Source organism: Vombatus ursinus, unplaced genomic scaffold, assembly GCF_900497805.2.
Source record: "Vombatus ursinus unplaced genomic scaffold, bare-nosed wombat genome assembly UNPS02014807.1, whole genome shotgun sequence".
NCBI lineage: Eukaryota > Metazoa > Chordata > Mammalia > Diprotodontia > Vombatidae > Vombatus > Vombatus ursinus.
Window position 1 is genome coordinate 63,107,476 of NW_020954585.1, and position 26,488 is coordinate 63,133,963.

Below are 26,488 nucleotides of genomic sequence, written 5' to 3' on the forward strand. Positions count from 1 at the left end.
CAAATCTACTTTACCTATAATATGATTTTTAAAAAAAAACATTTCCTAGATCTTGCCAGCACTTACCAAAAGTATCAAGTATATCAGTGATGAGGACAAATTTGCTTGGGTAGAACTGGATTACTGACGTGTCAGAAAGAAGTTTAGAACACTAGGAAAGCAAAAAGAATAACACATTCATTATGAAGAATCTGGCTTAGAATTCTTCAGTATTGGAAAACATCACAACCACTTAGGCAAGGGATGTCAACATTGTACAATGTATACTTCAAAATGAATGAATGAAAAAACATTACATATATCATGAGCTAAGCACATTGCTGAGTGATGAGGACGCTAATAGAAAAACCAGGCAGTCCACTGTCAAGGAGCTCAGATACTCTAATTGGGAGAGACAACACATGTAGGATAGGACGGTTCATCTGCAGGATAGATGTAAAGTCCCAGAGAGTTGCAGTGAAGATGGCAAGGCCCAGGAATCTTCAGGGCATATTGAAGCATCAGTTCCACAGAATAAGGAACCTGGAGAGGGGGCCGACCACTATGAGAACGGAGGGAGTGGGTCTAAAGGTCAGAGTGGAATGAGGATTCTAAGTTGCCCCCAGAAGGTGTGGGGATGGAGTGGAGAAAGTCAATGTCTTGCCAGGAAGGGAAAAGTTTAAAAAAAAAATTGCAGGGAGATTAAGGAGGAGACCTACAAGCCCTAGAGTGATAAAAAGTCACACCACCTGGAAACAGCTCCAGCTGGGCCCTTCCAAGCACTGCTCAAAGATCTGGGGCAATTAGGGGAGTGCCAGCTCCAGATGAAGCTCTAAAAGTTGCCCCGACGGGCTCTGCGGGAATAGAGGAGGGCTCAAGCAATATGATGAATTACAAAGAAAACTAAATTGGGAGTCAAGAGACCTGAGTTCTACCACTAACTCCAGCATGTCCTTAGGCACACTTAGCCTTTATAAGTCTCAATTTCCTCATCAATAAAATGAGGATGTTGGACTAGATAACTTCTAAGGTCTTTTCTAAAAACATATGAATTCTCTAAATTCAATGTCTAAGACATTTATTCTAACAGAGGATAAACAATAATCACACAACATAGAATAATATAGCTAAAGCACATCCACAAAACTGACTAGAAGGATTCTGCTGCTATCCCTTCAGGTCTATTGGGTACATGTTAACTTCTTTTCACAAGAGAATTACAGCGATACCCTAGAGCAGTGGTGTCAAACTCCAACACATACAGATCTCTGTAGGCGGCATATCGACTGAGAAAACCACAAATTAACATTAGCTGTGTTTCACTGTATTTTTATTTATTTTTGTGAAACATTTCCCAATTACATTTTAATCTGGTTTGGACTGAATTCAAGAGTTTTGCTGGACACAAGTTTGATGTCTCTGCCCTAGAGAAATATTTTCCAAGTCAGGGACAGGAGATCCAGAAGCATGTAGAGAAACTAAGGGGAAGGGAGCCTCAAAGAGATAAATTTCATATCTCCAAGATTCTGTTTGGTGATAGTAGCATCTGAAAGACAAAGTGAATTAGGCTTTTCGGGATGTTTATATGAATGACTCATGAAAAGTAGAGTTAAGTGATGAGAGTTCTTAGGGAATTATGAAATTTAAAACATTTGAGAATCACTTTCCTGGTGACGTTATCCCTTTGAGGCAAATTACCAAGTTGATTTGGCAGAAACCCCAGAGAGAGAACATTAAAAACTCCAAAGTAAAGTCTTAAATCCAAAAGGAGGGCAGTATGAAATTGCCATGCTCACATGCCTACTAGAGATACAGTCTACTTGAAGTACACAATTTTTGCCATATATGCTCACTATCTCTGCCACTACGATTTGGCTTAAAGAAATTTTGATTTATATTCTTTCTAAAGAAATCAACTGTTAAGTCCTTGGGGCTTTTTCCACCAACATCTTCCTACTACTTCTTTGAAAGGCTTGACTTCCTTCTGAACCTAAACCATTAGGGTTTCTCAAAGGGTCCACAGATAAATGTCAATTGGCCCATGAACTTGGACAGGAAAAAAAAATTAAATTTTTATTTCAATATAATTGAATTTATTTGTAATTCTACATAACTTACTTTGTGCATGTAAAAACATTACTCTGGGAAGGGTTTCACAGGCTGTACCAGACTGCCAAAGGGAACCATGTCACAAAAACAGTTAAGAGAACACTTAAAAACAGATCCACTGAAAATTTTGAAGAGACACATGTGTCTCTGGAATCCTGGTAACATTTTCACTTTGCTTTGAGTTTCACAAAACCTACCTAAATTATCCTAAAAATTTTTCTTCAGAAGTGCATGTCTTAAAATAAATGAGTTGATAAATCTGTTTTGTAAAGCCTTCCCAAGTTAATTTGGATTTTCAATATTATTACTATTCATCTAGGCATGCTCTCTTTCCTGTTAGCTGGTGCTTCATTTTTATCATCATCTTTATAAATGTTCCAACTTCAAAAGTTTTTCCAAGTGCATTCAAGGCTAGCAAAACCAACCCTATCTCTCTTTTCTGATAACTCTTTGCACTACCACAACTTGCCAGTTCTAAAACACGGCACCAAGATCACTCTGCTGTTATCCTTTTAAAGAGCCACTCAGGAATGAATTATTACCCTTTGATCAAAGTAACATGAAAATAACTTAAATTGCAGATTTAAAATTAAACGCAGCTGAAATTTCTCCAACAGCTATACTCAGGAACTTTGATTCCAAAGTAATATCAAAAAATATAATTAAGGCCAATAGGAACTAGACTTTAATAACAAAAATTCTCTCATCTTACCTGTTCAGTAATAAACATCAGACTCCTAAGCTTAAGTTTGTGTCTGAACTTCATGTTGTGGTTTTTTGTGTGAAAGGCAGCATGGTGTATATATAGTAGGAGAAGGACATATAGTAGATATATAGTAGGAACAGAGAGAAATCAAAAGAAGAATTGGCTGCATGACCTTGTTAAGTCACCCAACCTCTTTGTGCCTCACTTTCCTCATTTATAAAATGAGTGGAATAGGACTAAATGTCCTCCAAAACTCCTTCTGACTTTAAGATTCTATGAAAATTTTTATTTATGCTACTTTAAAAAATCTATTCCAGAAGATTTTTTAAAATTCCTGATGGCTATATAAAACCTTGCACACAGTAAATACTCAATAAAATTTCTTAATAGCTAAAGCATCATCACTGGAACATTTGTTTGTACTTATGCCATTAACATGGCAATCCTACAAGCTTTCATTGCGCTTAAAAGAAATCTGAGGGAAACTGAGATAATTTAAATAAATTCTCAGTTTAGTTCTTTCTTTACTTTCCCCATCAATCATGTGATAATACAAAGCTTTAAAACAATCATCACAAAATTATCCTCTATTTACTGCAGCTTCTACCCTTTCATAAATGTTTAAAGCAATTTGTATTTGGCTTTAGGGGGAAAAAACAGATCTTAGAACAATGCCAAAAATGCTTTCCCTTCTCACCTTAGCTAGCGTCTTAGCTTCCCCACCTTCCCTCAAGGCTTAGTTCCAATCCCAGCTTGTGTAGGAAACCTTTCCCAGTTAGTCCCTCAACAGGGTACTCCTTTCTCAGATTACCTGCCATATACTCTATATAGACCTCTGTAAGTGCCTAGTTATTCATATGCTGTCTCACTCGTTAGAATGCCAACTCCTTGAGGACAGGGAATGTTTTTGTCTTTATATCCCCAGTGCTTAGCACAGTGCCTGACACATAGTAAGTGCTTAAAAATGCTTACTAACTTGCTGAAAATGGTCCAAAGGTGGGATTGATAAAAATCAATAAACTTTGATGATTTTTCTTGACCTGATTCTATTTTAAGCTTACCTATAAAAAAACTTTCAGATGTACATATTAACTAAAAAAATCAAACCTGTAAAAAGAGTACTAAAGTCTAAGACAACATACCAAGTAAGCATTCTGCCTTGACTATATCTTCAACTAAAGAAGGAAACACTTAAAAAGAAGAGTGAATAAAGTTTATACTCTTATTAACCAGGTGTTTAGCTAATAGAAGCTTCTATATTGTTCTTTTATTGGGAAAAAAAGAGATGAAATAAAATCTCCTTGAAATAAAGCTTAAAAAGTCAGTTTTAGAATAGGGGCAGAACTTAAATCTACAGGGAGTTCTTGCCAATAAAAATATTTTGGAGAAACACTTGCTGATTCAGATATTTCTTCACCTAAACTACACAGCAAGCAATTCATATCACATATCTTTGGAATGAGATGATCTTCCTTCAATAATATTTACTTTGTAAAATAATAACAGTCTTTGAAAGAATATAAGCTATAGTTTGCCACATGTCCTGGAAACCCCAAAAAATATACAGTAGGATCCAAAGATTCGTCTTAATGAGATTTCAAATATCTAAACCAAAGAATCTCAGACTCTATTAAATCTCTCAAAAAAAAAAAAAACAGGTAAGAAAAGTCACCATTACTGTAGTATTGAATAATGGTGAAAGTTGACATTATAAAATAAAAATAATAGCAACCTGGAAATCTTTTTTAACATATCTACAAAAATAACGTTACTTAAATTACTCATACTAGTGTAAATCACAAAGATTGTTTTGACAGGGTACTATCATTCCTAGGTCCATTCATGCCTATGAATCAGTCTGTTTTTCTTTTTACAGGATTGCACATCGTTATTCAAAGATTTCTTTCAATTCAAATCAAAATGTATCTCCCAAAACTTGAAACAAAATTCCAGTAACATTAAAAAATGTAGAACATAGCACAAAATTGCATTCAGCCACCAAAGTGATTTTTCTAAAGCAAACTCGAGGTTCTCTATTGCCTCTAGAAGCAAAAACAAAATGCTTTGTTTGGCATTCAAACTTCATAACCTAGTCCCCTCCTACCTTTCCAATCCTCTTATATTTTACTCCATGACATTTACTCTTTGATCCAATGAGAGTGGCCTGGCTGTTTCACAAACAAAACACTCCATTTCTTTGCTTCAGGCACTCTCTCTAGCTGTTCCCCATGCCTGGTACACTTTCCCTCCTCTGCTCCAGCTATTGACCTCCCTGGCTTCCTTTAAGGCCCCAATAAAATCCTTTCTTCCCCAACCCCTTTTAATTAAGTACCTTCCCTCTGTTAACAACCTCCTGTTTTTTCTGTGTACAGCTTGCTTACTCTCTCTCTCTCTCTCTATATATATATATATATATGTGTGTGTGTGTGTGTGTGTGTGTGTGTGTATATTTGTTTGCATGTTGTCTCCCCCATTAGATTGTAAGCTCTTTGATGGCAGGGACTCTCTTTTCCCTCTTTTTACATCCCTAGTGCTTAGCATAGTACCTAGCACATAGTAAGTATTTAATAAACGTTTACTGCTTGATATTGCCTGGGATATACACCTTTTGGCTACAAATATCCAACAAAAGCCAATGTGGCTTCACAAAAAAAAAAGTTGGATAGGAAATCAAAGCTATTAAATACTCAACTCATACTTATCACATAAATGTGAAGTTTCGGGGGGGAAATGCAATGCTTTATGAAAGTCAATACCTTTCTTATATAACTAATATTTTAAAATAACAACTGAGGAAATACCCCTTATGGAAAAAACTATACATTGAAAAGCCTATTATCCAGAGAGGGTTTACTATGTATTCTTTGTGTTTATTAGTGTGATTTACATAGTATTTTGAAAGGAGCAATTTAAATTCTTGGAAAAATGAAAGACAGGTGGTAAAAGAATGAACTTATCTACAGAGAATAGGAAATGCCTCAGTGATTTGCTCCTTTCTACATATAATTTCATTCTAACTTTGAATTTATTAATTTCATGATGGAAGATGTATTGATCAGCTAATGATCTGAGCATTACTTTGTTGAAAGAAAGAAAAAAAAGGGGGGAATGATGCTAGGAGCTCTGGTATTTTCTTGCTGCTATAAGCTACAACCTATCTCCTCACAAGTCATTTATTTTCATCCCAAGACTCTACTTATATACTCCTTTTTTTCCTTAACCAATAATACACCTTGCAATGGATAAGTAAGAGTCTCTTTAAATATTGTAGAAGCATTAACTTTTAGAAACAGAAGATTTGTTAAATGGTATCTTGGTGGTTTTAATGAGTTTATGTCCCCAGAGTGTCCAATTATACCCTAGGAGTAGTCCATTCACTATCTGACTTGTCTCTCTTTTTAAAGGGAAAAGAAGACATTGTAATAAGAAGATAAACATATGGGAGCAGGTTTTCTTACTAACAATGGACATGTTTTAAAAGTCTCCTTTAGTCCTATTATTCACTTCAGCAATTTTTTTATTTTTGTCATTTTTACACAAGACTTTAAGGATCACAGTCCTGACCTGGATAACAATTTTTAGTGCTTTCACTTTCTGGTCCGAGGCCCAGGCATCCTTTAGTGATTGATTGAGCTCTTCAATTCTGTTCATGTAATCCTGTTGAGTCAAATTCAGTAGCTCTCTTTGAGATCCCTGTAAATAAATCATAGGGGAAATGTAACCAAGAAAGCAAAATTGCATCTAACAATCATCCAAGAGAAAGAACGTCAGTTAGCTAAGCTTTGGTCTCTGAAGTTCTCTCTTTCTTTCCATCCCTATGTTCCTTCCCCATTAAACAGCATTTATTCTTCATCAACATGGTTTCTTTCCATTTTCTTCAAAGAGCACACTGAACTACACTGGTTATGTGAGTGAAACGTGCTCAAAGTGATACCACCTGAAGGTAAACCTTCAATAAAAAGTTCCTGAAATTAAAAAGGATGTTGATATTCCCAAGTGATGGGGGTAGGATAAGAAAAAAATTCAAAATTCTTCACTAGCCACTCAGGTTCTATTAAATAGGGAGAACGCATAGTTACTATTAAAAACCTCCATTTTGTATTACTTTTATTTTGGTGCTTCATAGTATAGCAAGGTTGTTGAGTAAGCAATGGAGAGTAGTGGATTTATCTAATAACATGCAATCTGGAAGTTTTCTACAAGAATCTAATAAATGACAACACCTCTTGCCTTCTGGATCTCAACTTCAGCAATGCAATGGACATTTGAGACTACTTGGTCTAATCCAGGGACAGGGAACCTGCAGCCTTAAGGATACATGTGGCCCTCTAGGTCCTCAAGTGCAGCCCTTTGACTGAATCCAAACTTCACAGAATAAATCCCCTTAATAAAAGTATTTGTTCTGTGAAAATTGGACTCAGTCAAAAGTCCATACCCAAGGACCTAGAAGGTCACATGTGGCCTTGAGGCTGCAAGTTCCCCACTCCTGGTCTAACCCCTTCATTTTACTGAAGAGGATACTGAGGTCCGCAGGGGCAAACTGACTTGCCTAAGGCCATGCCATATACTACCTGGCGAGGGGGAGTGTAGTGGGCACCAGGATTTAAAACCAGGTACTCAAATACAAATACAGAGCTCTTTCCACTACACCATGCTGCCCATATGTTGATAGGAGTCATCAGACACAGAGATTCCCTGCCAAAATCCCTGAATATATTGCTCTACAAAGAAATATCTTCTTCCAAGTGTGCCTGTCTTTGGTTGCTGTGTCAGACTGTAAAAAAATGACAAAGACGTTGCACATACAATTTTACAGCCAACTAAAGAGATTATTGACAAAGAAAACAACACATAATGAAAAAAAATCAAGCCACTGAGAGAAAAGTTCATTTAGAATGATTCATTCCATGAAAAAGGTAAGATTATTAGGCACTGTACAAAATTCTGTGATAGAACTTACATACAAAAGTTACCAAAATATTTGTGCAGACCTTATTGCCATTTAATGAATTGTGAACATTAAACCAAATTAAAATTAACATGAACAAATAAATTTCACTTGATAACAGGCCAGAACCTTCACATTCTTAAAAATAATTAGTAGTTGATATTTATATAAATACTTTAATATTGACAAAACACATCCCACATTTGTATGATCTCATTTGATCCTCATAATCCTGTGAGCTAGGCTCTACAAATAAGGTAAGAGGCTTGCTAAAGGTCCCACTTAAATCTCCAACTAAGTTAAAGCCAGCTGATTGAGACAAATGATATGAAGATTGTCTTAAATACACTCTTCTAGACTTCTAATTTCTACATTAGTATACTGCATTATACTCTATTCCAAAGGCCACGTGGTGGTCATGTCTTGGTTAATAGTAACTATAAATGGGGCCACATAAATGTGTATGTGAGACCTGAGTTCAAATCTGGACTCAGACCAAATACTTGGCACTTACTAGCTGGGTGACCCTGGGCAAGTCACTTAACCCCAATTGCCTTTAAAAAAAAAAGGAAGGAAAATATGTATGTGACTTCCACATAAAATGCAGGGGCATTATCAACTACAGTAACTTCCTCCTAACTGTCAGATTACATCACAGATTATTGTATACAGATGCATTACAATGAGGATAGAACACAACCCTTAAAGCAAACTTAAGTTAGAGGTCTCAGGAGCTTCTCAATGTAGCTTTGGCATCTCTTTTACTAGTCAGTATCAGTGCTAGAGAAGAACCCGCACACTTTACACAGAGCTCCTTAGGTGAGAAATCAGGAAGAAAGCAAAAGATGAAAAATGAAACTGTTCCTAAATGGAGAGAATAGAGAATCAACAAAAATGTCTTTCTTTTCCTCACTGCCAGTCCTTCAAACCAGCTCACCTCCTCCAGATCATCGAGTTCCTCCAGCCTCGTCCTGACTTTCTCGGACACTGCAGACGTGGAGGCTGCAGCCTTGCCTAGACATACAGAGTTCAATGTTTTAGGATCTCAATTTTCATAAATTTATATTATTTAGGATTCTTTCCTACCAAGACCACATCTATAATAGAAGAATTTCTGCTGCATTATGATTAAACATAATAGAATTTCTGAATGTTTACAAAAAAACAAAACAAATCAATACTCTAGGGGCAATTTACCTAAGTAATCAATATTTCACAGAGAAAATCAGAATTTACCACCTACCTGATTTCATTCCATTCAAACACTTCCACTGAATTTTATATTTATAAAACTTTGCAGTGCATCATTTGCTCACCCACCATATAAAAAAACCAAACTAAATGATGACACAAATTACACCTTGGATTACTTCCAGGAATCAAAGTGAATTGAAATGTCCCCTTTGGAGCACACACAAAAATTGCTACCCTAGTGAAACTACCATTTCATTGACTGATTTATTCATTCAACAAAAATTTATTAAGCTCCTTCTATACTTAGGGCATTGGGTATTTACTGCACAAGGCACTAAGCCTGTTTAGTTACATTACTTGAAAACAGGGAGTAGGCTTTCAAACCTTTTCAGCCCAACAATACTAGATGTAGCGGCTTTCAGTCTCCCTGAATGGTGAAAAGTGATTGTAGCTGCAGGCTCAGCCCAAGCCAGACCTCCTCTTCCATGCCTAATCCCCCCTTTTTATGCTTTCCCAGGACCCCAAACCTCTCCCTCAACTCAGGAATCCAATAGTCTCATCAAAACTGCCTTAACGAGTTTATCAGATTCTAAGAGACAAATGATAGGTAAAACCAATCAGAAAAGTTATCACTCACATGATTACTGGCATTTTCTAAAAGGAAAAAAGTCTTAAACCAGAAAGAACCACCTTCCCCCCCAGCCTTGAGGTTCGTGGCTATGTTTATAAATCCCTAGGGCCAAGCAATGTGTCAGCCATCTAGTAGGTGTCTAATGAATGCTTGTAGAATTAAATTAAATGTTAGAATTTCAGGATTAAATAAATAAACTGGGGAGCTGCTCCTTCATGCATGGCCTATGAAATAATTTAGAATTCAAATAGCATCTTATATTTTCTTTATTTTTTTCCCAGGGGTAAGGGTCATTAAAGAGTGAAAAGAAATGCTTGTTTATTTTTTAAAAACAAAATTTTATTTAAAATATTTGATAAGTCAACAGCAAGCATTTATTAAGTACCTAACCATTCATTCAATCAATAATTACTGTACAAATGTCTACTATATGTAGAGTGATCTAACAAATTAAGAGAGCACACAAGTTAAAGGATAAAATCTGTTTCTTTTGTAATACTGTCCCTCAATCCAACAGAATAACAGTTCACCAATCAAGAAATTTGTAACTAACTTACCTTTCTCAGATCCCATAAACAGATTCTGTAGAGAAATAACATGTTGTTATAATGAAGATTTTACAATTATGGAACCATAGAATCTGAGTCAAAAGGGATGTCTAAAGCCACAGAGTTAAGTATCTGACCAAGCAACCCCTTTACAACACCCTCAAGCAGAAATCACAAAAGACTGAAACCTATTAGCAAGCCAGTTCTAAGGAGCAATATGATGCATAAATAAAATATAATAATAAATGAATAATAAAATAAATAAAACATGATGAACATTTATTCAAAGGTGAAAAAAAAATTAACTGCCAAAAGAGCAAATTTCAAGGGAACTGAGGAGTCAAAGTAGGTCAATAAATGGAAAAATTCTGGGGGCAGCTAGGTGGAGCAGTGGATAGAGCACCGGCTCTGAAGTCAGGAGGACCTGAGTTCAAATCCGGCCTCAGACCAAACACTTGACACTTACTAGCTGCATGACTCTGGGCAAGTCACTTAACCCCAACTGCCAAAAAAAAAAAAAAAAAAAAGGGGAAAATTCTACAATTGTTTTCTATACTCTGCCACTGCTTTGTGATAATGAGGTTCTAGAAGACCTGATCTGCACCTTCTCTCCAAAATTCTAACACTAATGACATAACAAACTTAGAAGAGCCCAAACATAATAAGGAGAAAGAAGTCTAAAATCCTGAGACTACATTGAGACAAAAAGGATTAGGCAACTTACAATAGAAAGTTTTTCTGTTGTTGTGTATCTGGCAAGGATATCACCACGTTTGCTTGACCAAGGTTCAAAATCAGTTCCTATGGTGGAATTATCATCTCTATCTCGTTTCTTTCTTGAGCTATCCTACAGATAAGAAAGGCACAAAGGACTCAATAGCAACAGATAAAACTCAAAAACAAACAAAAAACAACCCCATGACCTTCCAAGGGTCCTACCAAGTAGGCAGTTTATGCTTTGTTCTGCAAAAGAATACTCCTAGACTTATATGAACTGATACAGAGAGAAATGAGCAGAACCAGAACATTGTACATAGTAACAGCAATATCAGAACAATAATCAACTGTGAAAGACTTAGCTACTCTGATCAATATTATGATCCATGACAATTCCAAAGGACTCATGATGAAAAATACTATTCACCTCCAGAGAAAGAACTGATGAATTCTAAATACAGACTGAAGCATATTTTTTCCACTTTATTTTTCTTGCATTTTTTTTTTGTTGTTGTTTACAACATGGCTAATCTGAAAACATGTCTTCTATGACTTCATACACATAATGGGTATTGTATTTCTTGCCTTCTCAATGGGTAAGGAAAGGAAGGAGGGAAAGAATTTGAAACTGAAAATATTTTTTAAAGTGATTACTCTAAATAATGAAAAATGTTAATTGGTTTATAACCTATTTTTGATTGTTGTCTTGTGTATCGTTCAATAAATTAGCTTTTTAAAAATTAATTTATTTTGATTTATCAACAATCACTTCCATATGCTTTTGAGTTTAAAATTTTTCTCCCCCTCCCTCCCCACCACCCTCTCCAAGATGACACACAATCTGATATAGTTTATACATATACATTCCTATTAAACATATTTTCACATTAGTGATGTTGTAAGGAAGAATTAGAACCAATAGGAGGAACCACCAGAACAAGGAAACAAAACACAACAGAAGAAAAAAAAAAGCAAATAGTATGCTTTGACCTGCATTCAAACTCCATATTTCTTTCTTTGGATGTGTATAGCATTTTCCATCATGAGACCTTTGGAGATGTCTTAGATCCTTGCATTGCTGAGAAGGGTTAAGTCTATCAATGTTAGTCATCACACAACGCGGCTGTTACTGTGTTCAACCTTCCCCTGGTTCTGCTCACTTCACTCAGCATCATGCCATACAAGTCTTTCCAGGTTTTTCTGAAGTCCATCTGCTCATTATTTCTTATGGCACAATAGTATTCCATTACATTCATATACCACAACTTCTTCAGCCATTCCCCAATTGATAGGCATCCTCTCAATTTCCAATTCTTTGCCACCACAAAAAGAGCTGCTATAAATATTTTTGTACATGTGGGTCCTTTTCCCATTTGTATGATCTCTTTGGGATACAGCCCTAGAAGTGCTATTGCTGGGTCAAAGGGTATGCACATTTTTATAGCTCTTTGGGCATAGTTCCAAATTACTCTCCAAAATGGTTGGATCATTTTACAAGTCCACCAACAATGCATTAGTGTTCCAATTTTCCCACATCTTCTCCAACATTTATCATTTTCTTGTTTTGTCATCTTGGCCAATCTGATAGGGGTGATGTGGTACCTCAGAGTTGTTCTGATTTGCATTTCTCTAATGAATAGTAATTTAGAGCATTTTTTCATATGACTATTAGATGGCTTTAATTTCTTCATCTGAGAACTGCCTGTTCATATCCTTTGACCATTTATCAATTGGGGAATGACTTGTATTTTTATAAATTTGACTTCATTCTCTATATATTTTAGAAATGAGGCCCTTATCAGGGAACCTGGTTGTAAAAATTCTTTCCCAGTTTTCTACTTTCCTTCTAATCTTGGTTGCATTGGCTTTGTGCAAAAACTTTTCAATTTAATGTAATCAAAGTTATCCATTTTGCTTTTCGTAATGTTCTCTATCTCATATTTGGTCATGAATTCTTCCATTCTCCATAAATCTGATAGGTAAACTATTCCTTCCTCTCCCAGTTTGCTTACAGTATCAGCCTTTATATCTAAATCATGAACCCATTTTGACTTTATTTGGGTATATGGTGTGAGATTTTGATCTATGCCTAGTTTCTGTCATATTCTTTTCCAGTTTTCCCAGCAGTTTTTGTCAAATAATAGGTTCTTATCCCAGAAGCTGGGGTCTTTGGGTTTATCAAATAATAGATTACTATAGTCACTGACTACTGTGTCCTGCATACTTAACCTATTCCACTGATCCCCCACTCTATTTCTTAGCCAGTACCAAGCAGTTTTGATGATTGCTGCTTTGTAATATAATTTAAGATCTGGAATGGCTAGGCCACCTTACCCTGCATTTCTTTTCATTAGTTCCCTTGATATTCTGGACCTTTTGTTCTTTCAAATGAATCTTGTTATTATTTTTTTCTAACTCTATAAAATAATTTTTTGGTAGTTTGATTCGTATGGCACTGAATAAGTAATTTAGCTTAGGTAGAATTGTCATTTTTAATTATATTAGCTCGGCCTACCCATGAGCAACTGATATTTTTCCAATTATTTAGATCTGACTTTATTTGTGAGAAAAGTGTTTTATAACTGTGTTGATATAATTCCTGGGTTTGTTTCGGGAGGTAGACTCCTAAATATTTTATAATGTCTACAGTAAGTTTAAATGGGATTTCTCTTTCTATCTCTTACTGTTGGACTTTGTTGGTAATACATAGAAATGCTGATGATTTATGTGGGTTTATTTTATAGTCTGCAAGTTTGCTAAAGTTGTTTATTTCAACTAGTTTTTTACTTGATTCTCTAGGATTCTCTAAGTATATCATCATGTCATCTGCAAAGATAGCTTTGTTTCTTCTTTGCCTATTGTAATACCTTCAATTTCTTTTTTCTTCTCTTATTGCTAAAGTTAACGTTTCCATTATGATATTGGACAACAGTGGTGATAATGGACATTCACTCCCGATCTTACTGGAAATGCTTCCAGCTTGTCCCCATTACATATGATGCTTGCTAAAGGTTTTAGGTAGATGCTATTTATTATTTTAAGGAAGACCCATTCCATCCTATTTCCTCCAGAAGATTGCCTCCTTTATCAAGTCTCTACTTCTACTCCTTTCACTCTCTTCTAAATTCTCTTTGATCTGGTTCCCTTATCATTCAACTGAAACTAATCTTTCCAAAATTACCTTTAGTCTTTTAATTGCCAATGATATTCCCTTCTCTCTAAGTTTTCATAACACTGCCCTCTCCTGATTCTCCTCCTACTCTGTTCTCAGTCTCCTTCAATAGATCTTCATCCAGGTCACTCCCTCCAACCATGGGTGATTCCCCAAGGCTCTGTCCTTGGCCCTCTACTCTTTTTACTCTATGCCATCTTGATTAGTGATCTCATTTCCCCCCCTCCCATTCAATTATCATCTCCATACAGACATAGATCCAGTCCTAACCTCTCAGTTGACCTCTTGTCTTACATCTCCAATTATCTATTGAACACCTTCAACTGGATGTCCCATAGACATCCCAAACTTGACATGCCCCAAACAGGACTTATCTTTCTTCCAAAACCTCCTCTCTTCTTAACTTTCCTATTACTGTTAAGGGTGCCACAATCTTCCCAGTCATATAGGCTTACAATCTCAGTGTTACTGACAATTCACTCTCTTGTAGGAGAAAGTAGCCCCATATCCAATTCGTTATGAATTATTATTTCTACCTTCACGACACCTCTCCTATACATTCCCTTCCCTCCTCCGACACAGCTGCCACCCTGATAGAAACCTTCATCACTTTATATCTATACAATTTCAGTAACTTTCTGGTTGTCTCACTGCCTCAAGTTTATCCCCTATTTGGTATATCCTCCACTCTGCTGCAAAAGTAATCATTCTAAAATTCAGGTCTGACTATATCGCCCTCCTATTCAATAAACTCCTATCCTGTAAACCCCTGTTACCTCCAGGATCAAATATAAAATCTTTGATTTTCAAGCCCTTTTCTATGTTTCCCAATCTTCTTACACTGTAACAGTTTCCCTGTACTCTACAATCCAGCAACAGTGACGTGTTCTCTAAACAAGTCACTCTATCTCCTCACTTTGTTTCTTTTCACTGTCTGTCTGTCATACTATGAATGTTGGATACAAAAGTGGGCAAAAGTCCACTGTAAATGGACAAAGAGATCAAAGAAAGAGGAAAAGGGTTCACTTTCTACAAAAGGTCTTTCCTAGGCCCCCTCAGTGCTAGCGCTTTCTCTCTGAGCTTACCTCCAATTTGCCTTCTCCATATCTTGTATACACTCAGTTGTTCACATATTGTCTTCCCCATTTGACTATGAGCTCCTAGAGAGAAGGGATTGTGTTTTACCTTTCTCTGTATCCCAAGCACTTAGCATAGTGCCAGGTACATAGTAGGTACTTGCTTGCTGACTTGCTTGTTGAATTTACATGGTGATTTAAAGTTTATAAAAGCACTTTCTCTGATTTGATACCATGATGTTAAGGCAATAATTACTTTTTTCATATAAAAGTATTTCCTAAAAATGGAGAAATGACAACATAAAAGAACTCCTTCCTTGATTAAAAAAAGAACATTCCATTACCATATTAGATGTGGCAGTCATTGGATCTGATGTTGCTGCAAACATGGAGAGTGGATCAGTACCATCAAGAACACTGCTCAAGGGGTCCACCATTGAGCTTGAGGAAGAAGAAGAAGTAGAAGAAGTACTTCCTTTCCTCCCCATTTTCTTGGTTTTTGATTCTGTGACCTGTGGGAAAACGTTAAAGAGATTTTACTATTCTTCCTAATCAAACAACAAAATGACTTTAGAATTTTCTCTTATGAATAGATGACTCAGTTGTACTAGCTTATTTATTTTAAGTCTGACATTGTTTTTGTTAATAATGAACACCCTGCCCAGAGTATACTACACCAGCTACTTCCTCCACAAGTCATCTCATATTCTCACAGATATTTTTAAAGCAGCATGTCCATATGGGACATGGTAAGTGAGGTTCCATTTTGAAAACAGCTACAGAAAAAGTTCCTTACTTGAGACAAGGCCTTAACCGTGCACGATCTTTCTTTTCTAATTGGAGAAAGCAAAAATAAACTAGATTCATCCCTCCTCCACCCCTGCAATAAATCAAATGTTCAAGTTAATTCCATTAATATGAAAGGAAATAATAGTTGTCAGCAACATAAGCAACAAAATAAAAGTCAAAGAACACAGAAATACCAGTGACATGACCAACTTCCAGTGATAAACAGGAAAAGATAAAGGAAGATAGCAACCAGTAATTTCAGTCAATGAGAATGTCATACATAACAAACTTACAGTTATAGGTTTCAGTGGATGATAATCTCCAAAGTCCAAGGGTATAGCCTCTAAACTACATGATTCAAATTCAGTTTTGTAGTTTCTCTGCCTTGAATGCCTGTTAAATACATGTATGCATAAACCAAGCAGTTAATAAAAGCCCATGTAAAAAAACACTTCTTGCTGAGCTAATTAGAATCACAAGATATTACACCTGGAAGAGACCTCAGAGATCATCTATCTTAATCCTCTCATTTTATAAATAGGGAAAGTGAGGCCAGAAGAGAAATGTCCCCTTCATGACCAAAAAGCTGATTATTAGTTTGTCTAAAATAGTACCAACCTTACAGAGTTTTTAGCTCTCTAGCCTAAAGTATCAAATGACCTTATTCCTATGAATTTTCCATTTACCAAAAATAGTTTAAAGAAAAATGAGCAGCAAATGAATTCCTTACAATAGCACAAATTATGTAACATCCCTAAATTTAAAAAAAAAAGATAGTTTATTTTTTTTTAAAACTATAGCAGGTTTCTAAGAATTGAAAGGTACTCTTCTGGGCTTAACAGTAAAACAAAAAGCTTTTGTGGAGAATTTTCATAATATCAAACATTGCATTTAATAGTGATTAAAAGATAAACTCATAAGTAACTTATAAGATGCAAAAACATACAACCACAACCTCAAATTTTTCCATAAACACTTTTATTTTTCAATCTGGTTCATTCTTTTAATAAGGCAGCACAGTGTAGTAGAGAGAATGCTGGACTTGGAGCACAGAAGACAGAGATTCAAAAATCACTTCTAACACTTTGTAACAACAGGCAAGTCACTTAACCTCTTTGTACCTCATGCCATTCTCTAAGACTCCACGATGAAGATGGAGGAAGTACACAGAATCTGTACATATTTACTTTCTTTAACAATAAGAAAAGACATAAGATTAAAAAGTAAAGCAGATTAAATACTCAGAAATATCTTCTCAAAATAATGAAAACAGCTCACTCTAACAGTCCTAAAGCAACCAGGGTTTGATTTCTACTTCTTTTTTCCCTGTTTCTTAAAAGTATTTTATTTTTTCCAATTACATATAAAGACAATTTTAACATTCATTTTTTAAAACTGAATTCCAAATTTTTCTCTCTCCCCCCTCCCTAAAATGGTAATAAGCAATTTGATATAGGTTATATATGTACAATCATGCAAAACATTTCCATATGAGTCATGTTGTAAAAGAAGCAGCAGACCAAAAGGAAAAAAAAATACACACACACAAAAAAAAGTGAAATTGGTATACTTCGATCTGCATTGAGACTCCATCAGTTCTTTCTCTGGACGTGGACAGTATTTTCCATCATGATGCCTTTGGAACTGTCTTGGATTATTGTATTGCTGAGAAGAGCTAAGTCAATCATAGCTGATCATGGCATAATGTTGCTGTTACTGTGTACAATGTTCTCCTGCTTCTGCTCACTTGTACATCACATGTACATCAGTACATGTAAGTCTTTACAGGTTTTTCTAAAATCCACCTGCTCATCATTTCTTATAGCACAACAGTACCACAACTTGTTTAGCCATTCCCCAATTGATCAGCATCTCCTCAATTTCCAATTCTTTGCAACCACAAAAAGAGCTGCTATAAATATTTTTGTGCATATTTTTCTATTTTTTTAATTTTCTTTCCCTTTTTTATGATCTTTTTGGGATACAGACCTAGTAGTGGTATTGCTGGATCAGAGGGTATGCACAGTTTGATTGCCCTTTGAACATAGTTCTATATTGCTCTCCACAATGGTTGGATAAGTTCACAACTTCACCAAATATCCATTAGTATCCTAACTTTCCCACATCCTCTCCAACATTTATCATTTTTCTTTTCTGTCTGTCATATTAGCCAATCTGGTAGGTGTGAGATGGTGCCTCAAAGTTGTTTTAATTTGCATTTCTCTCATCAATAGTGATTTAGAACATTTTTTCATATGACTATTGATAGCTTTGATTTCTTCATTTGAAAACTGCCTGTTCATATCCTTTGACCATTTTTGATTTCTACTTCTTGACAATAAAGCTACTAAACTGCCTTCTTTTTTCATGGGAACATAGACATACACATACATTCACTCCTAGCTCCTACTCAATGGATTTATACTCTGAAGGAGACAAGTGAAAAATAAAATAAGTGACTCACGACTGGGAAATCTTAATGTGTTATTTTTGAACATCTCCCCTGACAACTCAATAGCCTTCTTTAAAATCAGAAACTATTGTATAGATGCTTAATAGCTAAATGTCAAAATAAGTATAAATCTATACATAAATTTAAAATCTAACTACAGTCACAGAATCACCAGACCTGTAAAGACTTACATGCACTGATGCAAAGTGAAGTGAGCAGAACCAGGAGAACATTGTACACAGTAACAGCAACATTATGCCATGATCAGCTATGATTGACTTAGTTCTTCTCAGCAATACAATGATCCAAGACAGTTCCAAAGGAATCAAGATGGAAAATGCTGTCTACATTCAGAGAAAGGTGGTATGGATCCTTGACAGAATCCTTGACAGTTCTGACTTTAAGCTAACACCTAAACCAACAAAGAAGTCTATTTCTTTTCATCTAAGTACTGAAAAGAAGCAAAATCCTCAGCCATAAACTCCAGCATTTCACAACTGGAGATTCCTGAAACACCTCAGGCCAAGGAAAGAGAATAAAACCCAAAAGGCATACCAAAATGTCCTTTTTGTTTTCTTAATCTCTAATTTCCTGTTTTCCCCCTAAAGCTGTAGCCCTTTGAATGTTATTGTGGTCCATTCTCCTCTCTCTTCGATCTACCATCTTTTTCATTAGTTCATTCATTAGTTTTTGTAGAAACACATACCCAAATTCTTTGACAGGTCATAGTCATCATTGTGTCCTTCATCATTTCATAGAGATTATGCTATTTATTTTCCTAAATGAAATGGGGCATAGAATCATCCCCTTACATAGCACATTTAGATGTTATTTCTAAAGAAATTTAACAGGAAAAGAAAGGGAAGGTCACTAGTATAGGGAACTCCCTCCTGAGGAAACTCTCTCTACCAATTCTTTACAACTTTAAAATGAAGAGAAAGTGCCAACCAGCATTGGTCAAAGGAACAGAAAGGTGCTAAAACGTACATGAATAACTTTAAGAAGAAGCTAGAAAAAGACAGGAAAAAAAAGAGCAAATATGTGAACCTAACTCTGGTTAATGTATCAGAGTGCATTTGCTTGATCTGGAACTCAAACTAGAAAATGAGAACTTGCAAGAGCAAGCACCAGAGCTAGGTTGGGTAACAGAGTGCAAGGGAGAAGAAAATGCCTAAAAATAGAATGTAATTCAGTAGAAGAGAGACAGTGTGATGTGACAGATTGACTAGTGGACTTGGAGTAAGAAGATCTGGGTTCAAATCCCACCTCAAAGACTTACTAGCTGTGTGACCCTGCACTAAACTTTTGGGTCTCAGTTTCTTCATGTGCAAGATGAGTATTAAAAATAATGCCTACCCTTGCACATAGGTATAGATAAGGAAACTCTCAATCAATGAAGGTCTTAGAGAGTTGCCTACGGCAATAAGAGATCAAGTGATTAGGCAGAGTCACAGCTATTGCTCAAAAGTAGGACTGCAACCCAGGTCTTCCTGGTTCTCTGGCCAGGTTCTCTATCCATAAGGTCACATTGCCTCTAAGAGGATTAAATGAGATAATACAGATGTTAAGAGTTATATAAATGTGAGCTAGTATTTGGTAGTCATTATATAGCACACATTATTATACTTTGGAAAATGTCGATTCACTGATTATTGTTCCCTTAGAAATTTTTTTTTTTACAGATGATAAAACAATCCCCAAGGTTAGGGAAAACACTGAAACGATAAACTGATGGCTTAGCACATTGCTCTGCACATAGTAGGAGTTTTAAAAGTTTCATATTGGCCAATCAATTCAACAAAACATCTGCTGACGAGTTTTCCCCCAAAGGCTGACTTTTGACTACTTTTTAATTATTGAATGTATTCTTTATTATTTCATCAGTGCAGAGAACTCCTGGTGAGGAGCATCCTCTAGCAATGCAGAATGTGCCCTTCTATGTGATATCTCTAATGTCAGGGAGTTCCCTCAGGTCACTGAGAGATGAAGGAGTTTGCCCCCAGAGTCATATAGAAAATGTGTGACCAAAGGGGCAACTGAACCAAGGTCTGGCTTTAACTCTGAAGCCAGTTCTCCATCTGAAACCCCAAAGCTAAAGCACTAAACTATATACAATATTCAGTCAGCAATTTGTGAAGTAGACTGTATAAAAGCAGAAAGACATGTCTGACCTAAAGCTGAATTTGTGTTCTTTCCTCCCTCAAACGTTTTGTCCTACAATAATCAACATCTGTGTAAACATTATATTAAAATAGCAGTACTGTATAGTGAGTGATTTTACATACAATCTAATGAAACATAGCTATTTTGCATCAGGAAAAAAAGAGCAATCTTCTAAATGTATCCAAGAGGAGGCTACAACTTTCCCAAATCATTGTAGCCTCCTCTTGGATACATTTCTTCCAACAAGTCTTTAAAATTCTCTGTCCTTCTGAGAGTCATAAAAGCTAAGTTTCTTCTTTAAAAAAAAAAAAAGCCAATATAAAAATAGAGGAGAATGATTTCAGAAAAGCCTGGACTTACATGAACTGACTGAACAGTGAAGTGAGCAGAAGCAGAAGAATATTGTACACAGTAACAGCAATATTGTACAATGAACAACTGTGAATGACTTAGCTATTCTCAGCAACATAATGATTTAAGAAAATCTCAGAGGACTCATGATAAAAAATGCTATCCACCTCCAGAGAAAGAATTGATAGAGTCTGAACAGAGACCAAAGCACACTATTTTTCACTTTTTCTTTCTTTTTTTTTTGGTTGGAGTTTCCTTCCATAAAGGAAGGAAGGGAGAGAATTTGGAACTCAAAAAATTTTTTAAAGTGAATGTTAAAAATTGTTTTTACATGAATTAGGGAAAAATAAAACGTTTTTTTAAAAAGCTAAGATCAAACTTCCAAAAGTATTTTATGAAATATTTCCTTTCTGGGAAAGATTTTTCAGAAGTGGAATATGGCTGGTTGTGTTTGCCTTATTTCTCCTATGAGAAATATGTGGTTCTTGAATTGTCGCCTATAGCTTTCACTATTATTGGCTGTCATTTCTTCCCTTGTTTTCTCAGTTTTGCTCTACTAATGTAGTATTTTTACTACTGGAAAATATAAATATTTCTTATCATTGCAGAGGTTAAACTTGCTTTTTGTAAATTTAAACAGCACCCTCTACGGGATAGCTGAATATATAAAAGTTTGCATGGACACTAGGCAGCTGACAAAAGAAATGCTACTACATCTTACCTATCAATGTCTCTTGTGTTAAAAACCTGGCTTCCTATTTTAAATTGCTGTTTTTTATAAGAAACTATGGATGCACAGGCTCTATTATGGCTTATTCAGTTTACTCTTTATTTCCTCAAAATTGAGCTATTTAAATCTACTAACAAACAGTAGTAGTTAGTAGAAAAATATCTCAAGTGACCTTTTCCTTAGACAAACCTTTTTATCCATCCCTCCTACCGTTATTGTTGAGATTTGTTGGTTTTTTGTGGACTTTATTTTAAAGATAGCCACATAACACTACCCTTAAGAATCTAGTCTTTCCTTTATTTTATTCTATTTATTTTTTTTAGGCAATTGGGGTTAAGTGACTTGCCCAGGGTCACACAGCTAGTAAGTGTCCAGTGTTTGGTCTGAGGCCGGATTTGAACTCAGGTCCTCCTGACTTCAGGGCCGGCTGCCCCTTCTCTTTTTTTTTTTTTAAAGTGGATGGGGGCAGAAGTGGGAAAGAGAAAAAAAATAAATGTTGATAACTGAAAAGTATATATAAGGAACCGATGTTTGAGCAGAGCTTTGAAGGCAGCTCAAATGCTAAGGGAGAGAGGAAGTACATTTTGAATAAGAGAAAGGCTGTGCAAAAACATGTAGATGGAATACCACGTTTAAGAAACAATAAGACGGCCAGTTCAGCTACCTGAGAGTGACTGAAAGTGAGCAGTTTGTAATAAACCTGGAATAAATGCTAGAGCCAGATTGTGAAGGGCTTTAAATGCCAAGTGTATTTATACTAGATCCTAGAGGTAATAAGGAGCAACCAGAGTTTATTGAGCAGGGAGTGACATGGTAAAACCTGTGCTTTAGGAATAACTATAAATAAATATAAAACTATATTTATTTGTAAAATTAATATAAAATAAATATAATAAAATAATTCTCTTGTTAAAAATACATATACATTGCTGTGTATGCATATATACATACATATATATAACTTTTTTAAAGAGTCTAATCTTTCTATAGTTCTCCCTGATTTATCTGAGCTAATGACTTGACCCCTGAAAAGTTTTGGTAACAATGGATGAGAATTTCACCTGTGATTTAGATAGTACTTAGGGCACATCTGCTCCTGTATCATGTCATAATAGCAAGCATTTACATAACATATTAAGGTTTGCAAAGCATTTTACATTTGATTGTCACAACAATCCTGTGAGGCAGGTGCTATTATACTCATTTTGCAATAAGCAAACTGAGGCAAACAGAAGTTAAGTGATTTGCCTAGGGTCACATAGCTAGTAAGTATCTGAGGAACGATTCAAACTCAGGTCTTCCTAATTCCAAGCCCACCTCTCTAGATAGTGTGCCAATAAGACAGAAAAAAATATGCTAAAGTTTATAGTATGGTTAAAAAAAAAATAGGGAGAAAATGTTCCAGATCAGAAATCTCCTTACCCACATGTCATTGCATATGACAAACACTGGAATGGGCTACTTAACCCAAGCAGAGGGTCACAAGAATTTTTAACCCACAACGCCCCAAGAGCTATCAAAGGTCAGAAAAACCATCTCTTGGCTTCTGATTGGAGGAAAAGAGCCACTCCCTCAAAAAAAATCATATTGCCATTACTAATTGATACTTGTTTCCCTACCCCAAGGAGAACAAATCAACAAACTTACTGTGTGCCAGGCAATCAATCAATCAACATTTATTAAGTGCCTACTACGTGACAGGCACAGGGCTAAGAACTTCCTTCTTTGAGGGATGGGGCTATTAGTGTTTTATTTTTTTTTCTCCTTTTCCCCAGTGACCAACACAGTACCTGGCACATAGTAGGTGCTCAGGTGATGACAAAAGGAACAATTTCCCCCATCCCAAATCCTCATGGGTGTCCCCAGGCCAAGCCCTAACCTAGCCCTCTGTGGGCTTGATAGACTGTTTCAGTGGAGTCATAGTTCATTGATTCATTGTACCCAAAAAGTGATGATAAATGTATCAATGCCAAACTATTCTTTTCATTTTTCTCCTTCTCCATGGTTTTGGTTAAGATGTAGAAGATATAATGGTTGAATGCCATATAAATGGTAGGGATAGCTAATTTGTTGGACGAAAAAATTAGGATCCAGAAAAAACTTTACAGACTTGAGCTAGATCAAAACAAAGGAGATAAAATTAATTTGAGATAAATGTGAAGTCTTGCTCCTGGCTTCCCAGTAATCAACTACCTAAATACAATTTGGATGAGATATGGCTTATTACCATTTGAAATGAAGACTTAGGTGTTTTAGTTCATTGCAAGTTACATGTAAATCAACTATATGAGTAAAAAAAATCCTAATACAATCTTACATGCCAGTAACAAAAGTATAGTAATGCATGCTGCATAAGGGTAATAATATTTTCACTGGAAAGTCTACATTAAGGGCATTGTATTCAATTTAATTTACAACATTTTTTTTTTGGCTAGGCAATAGGGTTAAGTGACTTACCCAGGGTCAAAACTGCTAATAAGTGTTATGTGTCTGAGGCCGAATTTGCTGCCCCTCATTTACATTTTAAGAGGGACATTGACAAACTGGATTATGTCCAAAGTAGAGTGAAGATGGTGAGCATAATAAAAACCAAAACACATGAGGAAATATTCAAGATTTTAGGTGGGGAAGGAAAAACATGAAAACTGGCTTCAACTATTTGAAGGACTATAACATGGAAGAGGGATTGGGCTCGTTTTGTTTGGCCCTGGAAAGCCAAACTAGCTGTAAAAAGTCACAAGATGGGTGATTTTAAAGCAACGAGGAGCAAAAATAAACAAATTAGCAAAAAAACCCAACCTAATTCTCTAATAACTAGGATGTCTAAAAATGGAATAGGTTGTCTTTTTGTGTAGTTCTACTCTATTAGAAATGTGTTCTTGGCAACCTATAAAACCTATAAAAATGGTTTAAAGTTTATTTCTCCATGAAATTAGACACTGGACTAGAATATCTCTAAAGCCGCTCCAATTCAAAAACTGAAAGGAAGCCCTGAGGGGTGGAAAGAATCTTGAACCTAGAGCCCGGTCCTGAGTACGAATTCCTCCTTAGTACCTTACTACCTGTGCCCTTACATTCCGTGGTATCCTCCTGGCTGGGAATACAATAGGGGAGGGCCACCAAAAAAAAAAAAAAAGCTAGCCCTAACAACCCAGAGACTCCGATCCACCCAAGAAGCCTAGAACCTGCGAGTCCCTCCGGACAAGGAAGAGCAGGGGTCTGCGTAATATGACGGAAGGAAAAAATGGTTGGATTTGGAGGAGGGAGGCCTGGGTTCAAAACCTAACTCAGCTAGCTAGCTGTGAGTCCTTGATCCAGTCACTAAGCCTCCGCGGGCCTCACTTTCCTCATCTGTAAAAGGGGACGCCATCCTTTTCAGGTTTCTTCCAGAACGAGATCTCGGAGCCTCGGAGGACACCGAGGGGTGGGATGGGGGACGGGATGAGAGCGGTGGGCCAAACAGAGGGGGGAGGATTCGGTCGTGGCGGCAGCCACAGGAGAGAGCAGAGGAAGGGTTCCCCCTCCCACAGCGTCGCCCCACTCCCGGATGGCCGCCCTCGCCGGGCCCAGCAACTTAAGACGCCCCCCTACAGCTGCAGAGCAAGAGGTGACCCGTCCACTCCAACCTCCCGACAGCTTAGCCCAGGTGGGTTTCCAGCTTACCACGGAAAAGCAGCCATCTTCCCCCGTCACGAGACCGTCTCCGCCCCGCGCCGCCTCGCCCATTTAACGGCCTGCTGCCGCCATCTTTGTGAAGGGCAGAGACACCAAGGGGCGCGTCTGAGGCGCTCGAGGCGCTCCCGGTAGGGTGTCTGCGCCCTCTAGAGGACGGGACAGGGATCCCCAGAAGGAAAATGCGCAGGAAGCTAGAAGGGAAGAAAACGGAGACGAGAATTCAAATTATTGGCGTCCTGCCGGAATTCTTTTTTTTTTCTTTCAGTTTTCAACATTTATTTCCATAAGATTTTGAGTTTTTAATTTTATTCCCCTCCCTCTCTTCCCTCCCCAAGACGGCGTGCAATCTGATATAGGCTCTACTTATACATTCTTATTAAGCATATTTTCCCATTAGTCATTATGTAAAAAACAATTAGAACTAATGGGAGAAACCACAAGAATGAAGCAATAAAACAAAACCACAAAGGAAAAGGAGAGCAAATAGTATGCTTCCATCTGCATTTCAGACTCCATAGTTCTTTCTCTGGATGTGGATAGCTTTTTCCATCCTGAGTCTTTTGGAGTTATCTTAGATTCTTACATTGCTGTGAAGAGCTAAGCCTATCAAAGTCAGTCATCTCAGAATGTGACTGTTACTGTGTACAATGTTCTCCTGGTTCTGCTCATTTCACTCTGCATCAATTCATGTAAGGCTTTCCAGGTTTTTCTGAAGTCTGCTTGCTCATCATTTCTTACAGCACATTCCCCAATTGATGGACATCCCCTCAGTTTCCAATTCTTTGCCACCACAGAAAAAGCTGCTATAAATATTTTTGTACATGTGGGTCCTTTTCCCATTTGTATGATCTCTTTGGGATACAGCCCTAGAAGTGCTATTGCTGGGTAAAAGGGTATGCACAATTTTATAGCCCTTTGGGCATAGTTCCAAATTGCTTTCTAGAATGGTTGGATCAGTTCACAACTCCACCAACAAAGCATTAGGGTTCCAATTTTTCCACATCTTCTCCAACATTTATCAGTGTCCTGTTTTATCATGTTAGCCAATCTGATAGGTGTGATGTGGTACCTCAGAGTTGTTTTGATTTGCATTGCTCTACTCAATAGTGATTTACAGCATTTTTTCATATGACTATAGATAGCTTTAATTTCTTCATCTGAAAACTGCCTGTTCATATCCTTTGACCATTTATCATTGGGGAATGACTTGTATTCTTATAAATTTGACTCAGTTCTCTATATATTTTA

The 26,488-nt window shown here is 36.5% G+C and overlaps 1 protein-coding gene across 2 annotated transcripts in view; it reads right to left on the bottom strand.

The window, feature by feature from the left end:
* The window catches only part of LOC114052277 (UPF0505 protein C16orf62), a 119,341-nt gene extending 94,020 nt beyond the window's left edge, over positions 1 to 25,321 (bottom strand). For both annotated transcript variants that reach the window (XM_027874815.1, XM_027874816.1), the window contains exons 1-8: positions 25,229 to 25,321; positions 16,163 to 16,262; positions 15,425 to 15,592; positions 10,840 to 10,962; positions 10,125 to 10,149; positions 8,680 to 8,756; positions 6,359 to 6,487; positions 67 to 151 (exon numbers count right to left, since the gene is read on the bottom strand). In XM_027874815.1, coding sequence (XP_027730616.1) covers positions 67 to 151; positions 6,359 to 6,487; positions 8,680 to 8,756; positions 10,125 to 10,149; positions 10,840 to 10,962; positions 15,425 to 15,592; positions 16,163 to 16,262; positions 25,229 to 25,245 — 724 coding nt within the window. In that variant the 5' untranslated portion in view covers positions 25,246 to 25,321. The remainder of the gene's footprint in view (positions 1 to 66; positions 152 to 6,358; positions 6,488 to 8,679; positions 8,757 to 10,124; positions 10,150 to 10,839; positions 10,963 to 15,424; positions 15,593 to 16,162; positions 16,263 to 25,228) is intronic.
* Positions 25,322 to 26,488: the final 1,167 nt, after the last annotated feature.